The sequence below is a fragment of the Gavialis gangeticus genome, unplaced genomic scaffold, assembly GCF_001723915.1.
Source record: "Gavialis gangeticus isolate Ggan-Ray unplaced genomic scaffold, GavGan_comp1, whole genome shotgun sequence".
NCBI classification, from domain to species: Eukaryota; Metazoa; Chordata; order Crocodylia; family Gavialidae; genus Gavialis; species Gavialis gangeticus.
Genome location: NW_017729003.1, coordinates 13,990,577 through 13,994,772, shown reverse-complemented (window position 1 = coordinate 13,994,772; position 4,196 = coordinate 13,990,577). Strand labels below are relative to the sequence as shown.

Sequence of the window (4,196 nt, the reverse complement as noted above, 5' to 3'; positions counted from 1 at the left end):
AGCTATTCTGGATTTGTGTCTACATTACTTGATGACCTGGCAGAGTATGAGTTGATCTGGCTTTCAGAGTTCATCTTTTTTGTTTTCATGCCCACAATGAGTGCAAGTGATTTATTATGTTTTTTTTCTTTTTTAATTACCAATATAGTAGGATCCCCATCAGTTATGGTATGCTAACTAGGGTCAAGGTGAAGCACACAATGATGAGGGCACCTTTTCTAGCCCCTTCCTCAAGCTAGGGAGGTGAGCAGTGTGGGGGCTGCCATATTGCACTGCTTCAGTACAGTGAAAAGTGACCCTATGTCCTGAGCTGCCTGTGTTCAGATCTGCAGCTCCAGCTCCCAGTGTATTCACACCTGCTGCTTGCCCATTGCCACAGGACTTGAGTGTCTGTGGGGGCGATATGTCATAACTTGCATGTGAGTTGGATTTAAGTGAGGAAAAGTTGGTCAGAGTTGCTCTCACTCTCTTGTCCAGCCCTTTCTGAATCCAGTGGCACAAGACTGTTGAGATGTGTAGACGCTGTGGATGGCCATCAGGTCCTGTTGCACCTGAACTGATGCCCTACACTGTCCACATAGCTCTTGCCATCTGCCTTCACAGCCAGGGAGATGAGCATATCAGCTCAGCTGCCTGATCCACCAGAGAGGACTTGCCAGAAGGAGTCAGGTGTAGCTGTCAACTCTAGTCAACAGTCTGGCGTTTCCACCACTGAAAGTGGCACCGCCTGCAGGAGTTTGCTGTGCCCCCAAGCCTCCAGGGGCACGCAGCATTCATGATGACAAGGATATAGAAAGAATAAGCCTTTTTCCTAGACCGTTTCCACTTAACTTCTTGGGAATGCCATTATAGACTTTTTTTTTCTTCCCCACCTCTTGGGGCAGGGCAGGATCAAACAAGCAGTGTTAGTACTTATCTAACATGTAGCCACTGTGATTATCTTTATACATTTAAGTAATTCTCCCACATCTGTGGGTTGGGCACATATATCATTACTTCCTTTTTATAGATATAACATGAGACTAAACAGTGAAACGGGTCATTCAGTCAGTGGCAGAGCTGAAAGAGATCCTTGTACTTAGCTCTGTACTGATACTATTTCACTAAACTCCTTAACATATGTATTTGCATAGCAAAACAATTTTCTGTGTAATTCAAAGTTAATGACTTCATTAACTTTGAGGGGCAGAAAAATCCTGCCTTAGTGAATCCTTGTAAGGATGAAGGAAGCATCCTGTATATACTTTCAGTGTAAAATGCTTAGGATGGATTTTGTTGTTGTTGTATGTCTATACAGTGCCTTATACAAAGGTGCCCTAATCCCTGACTAAAGGCACCTTGTTGTTATCTTGGAGATAGTAAATAGTGATGTCCTGTTTCAGGTCGACAGATACCTTTATCACATGCGTCTTTCTGATGATGTACTACTTGACTTGATGACTCGCTTCCAGACGGAGATGGTGAAGGGCCTTGGAAGAGACACAAACCCGACAGCTGCAGTAAAAATGCTGCCAACATTTGTACGATCAATACCTGATGGCTCAGGTGAGCGAACCTTGCGCATGCATCCAGGCAACTGTGATTTGGAATAAAAGGGCTCCAGGAGGTCTTAAACATTTGGCAGCTCAAAACTGTTTCAAGCTTAGAATATCTTGGCAACTACCGATCAGTACTACATAGCTCTGATGCTGTGTCAGGTCCATTTTAGCATTCCATTAGTTTCAAGAGAATGTTAATGCTGCAGTTGACCATAATAGGGGGAGACCAGCAGCTTGGGGATGACTCAGCTCTACATAGTGCTTACCTAATAGCTGTGTTGCAAATAAAAGTCAATTGTGGATTATGAACAAAAAGTTATTTCTAAGTATGCCTTCTATATTTCAGATAAAATGTTCTTTCAGAGGAGATGACTATGTACAATGTCTTTTGTGCCTATGTATGGATGTTGCTTTTATTAGAAATGTGGCTGGCTGGCCACAAAAACCTTTATTATTGAACATGAAAATACCAGTTTAGTCTTAGCCATTGGTGCTAGGCAATGCTCAAAGCAACTCTGAATCTCTGATGAGGAGCCCCACTACAGTCCAGTAGAAAAAATGCCATTTGAAGACTATATAATGTTTTGATTTTGAAGGTAGATATAGCTTCACACAGGCAAACACATTTCTTATTGAGCTGGATAAATGCATGGAAAAATATCTATTCCACAGACACCAGAATCATTGACTACAATAAGTTCTACTAAAAGGAGTGCCAAATGGGGTGTGGAGGCTGGAGATAATCAAACTGAAGGATTGTGGGCTTTGTTTGAGACCCTAAGTATTGTGTTGTCCTCAAATTCTAATTACTTCATTCTGACTCTCCCAGTTCATAATTTCTTGAGTTAACTATATAACCCTTCCTCAGTTTTGGTTTCCATTAGTGAACTTCCTCTCCCCCTCTCTCCCAGAATGTGTAATCTGTCAGGCAGTTGTTCATTGTGTATAATGAAGTCACTCATTTTGAGCAGCAGTAACAGCCAAACCAACTAGAAATATGTGTTTACTACCAAATCAGCCAACTAGAAATATTCTATCCTTCAGATCCCTCCTGGGAAATGCAGGGAGCAGTTGAACTGGCTGAACAAAAGGTAGCTGAAACTGAACCCACCCAAAGCAGCTCATCCAGTCTGTAGGACCCAGTTGCAGCAGGTTTTGGGGTAGTAAGCTTTGGACTTGTGATATTCATATGGCAGATGAAGATCAGCCCCTTCCAGGTGGAACAGAGGAACTTTCTTTCTTAGAGCTCCCATCACTGGAATGCAGCATGGGTTTGGATTCACTAAACTTTCTTGGGCTTTCCTAAGTCTGAGCTTTTAAGTACTCCAACTCCTATTTAAGGCAGGGTTGGGCAAAATGGTGGATCCAGACAGTGGCTGGACTCCCATTTCCCAGCAGCTCTTGCCCACATTGCTGTGGCTGGTTTTCATGGAGACCCCAGCAATGATGGGGCAATGACAGCGTGGGGCCAGGGTTTCCGTGGAGACTGGCCTCAGCAGTGCTGGCAGGGCACGCAGCTGGGTGAGGAGCTACTCTGGGGCCAGTGCTGGGATCTTGCGGTGGTGACTGTGTGGTCTGGAGCTAGGGCAGAGCCACAATCTGTTGCCTATGTGCCTCGGCATGCACATGGGCAGCGGATCACAGTTCTGCCCCAGCTTTGGACTCTGCTGTCACCACTGCAAGATCCTGGCCCTGGTGCAGCTCCTTGCCTGCTGTTTGCCCTGCCAACCTCTTTCCTGCCAGGGGCAGGGGGTCGGACACGATGATCCATTGTGGTTCCTTCTGACTCTATAATCCATGAATCTATATTTAGTCAAGTCAGAGGCCTGATCTGGCCCATGGGCTGGACTTTGCCCACCCCTGATTTAAGGGCTTTATTGGCAAGCCAGAGGTTAGTTTGGAAAACTTTTAGCTTTTTTTTTTCATCTATACTTTTTCTACAAGTGCTTGTAACATTTGGGTGACTAAAATCTTGCATAGCATTAGTTTCAACATCTCCCTCTTACTCATCTCAGTTAGACTCCTGTTTAAGTTATGGTTGGTTGATATGTGCTTTGTCTAGCAAGGATATTAAAGATCTTTCATTTGTACATGCATACTTTTCAGGCAGCCAAGACCCAGATGTGAGGCTCTGTCTGGCACAGGTGCAGATTGGAGATGCAGAAACTGTTTGTGCAGGAAACTTAAAATGCTGTTGGCAACTTTTCTTGGCATGGATATTTTTTTTTTCTTCAAGAACTTGTTGATGTCTTATAGGCCCCCTCTGCACGTTATAGGTATTGTGTAATTACCTGGAGAACAGCTACACATACAAAGTAGCTATCACCAATAAAAAGGTCCAGCCAGCTATGAAGTTAGACTGTGAAAACATATACTAATTTTATAGTTGGTTGCTACTAAGCTTTAATTTGCACCTGCAGCAGGGTTTCCCCTGCTGCTGGGAGTCCCATCACCTAATGGGGCTTCCAACTACAGGAGTGTATTATGCCCAGTGGAAAACCCCCCAAGCCCTAGAGATTGCAGCAGCTGTGATCCTTAGGGCTTCAGGGTGCAGGAAACCCCTGGGGCCAGAGGATCACCACAGGATGACCTCCCTGTCCCAGGGGTGTGGAGAACCCCCCCGGGCCAGAGGATTGCAGGTTTCACCCCCCCCCCCCC

At 44.9% G+C, this 4,196-nt stretch overlaps 1 protein-coding gene across 3 annotated transcripts in view; it reads left to right on the top strand.

Annotated features, from left to right (window-relative positions):
- HKDC1 (hexokinase domain containing 1) overlaps positions 1-4,196 on the top strand; it is a 78,051-nt gene that overhangs the window by 19,925 nt on the left and 53,930 nt on the right. For all 3 annotated transcript variants that reach the window (XM_019507846.1, XM_019507845.1, XM_019507844.1), the window contains one exon: positions 1,383-1,545. In XM_019507846.1, coding sequence (XP_019363391.1) covers positions 1,383-1,545 — 163 coding nt within the window. The remainder of the gene's footprint in view (positions 1-1,382; positions 1,546-4,196) is intronic.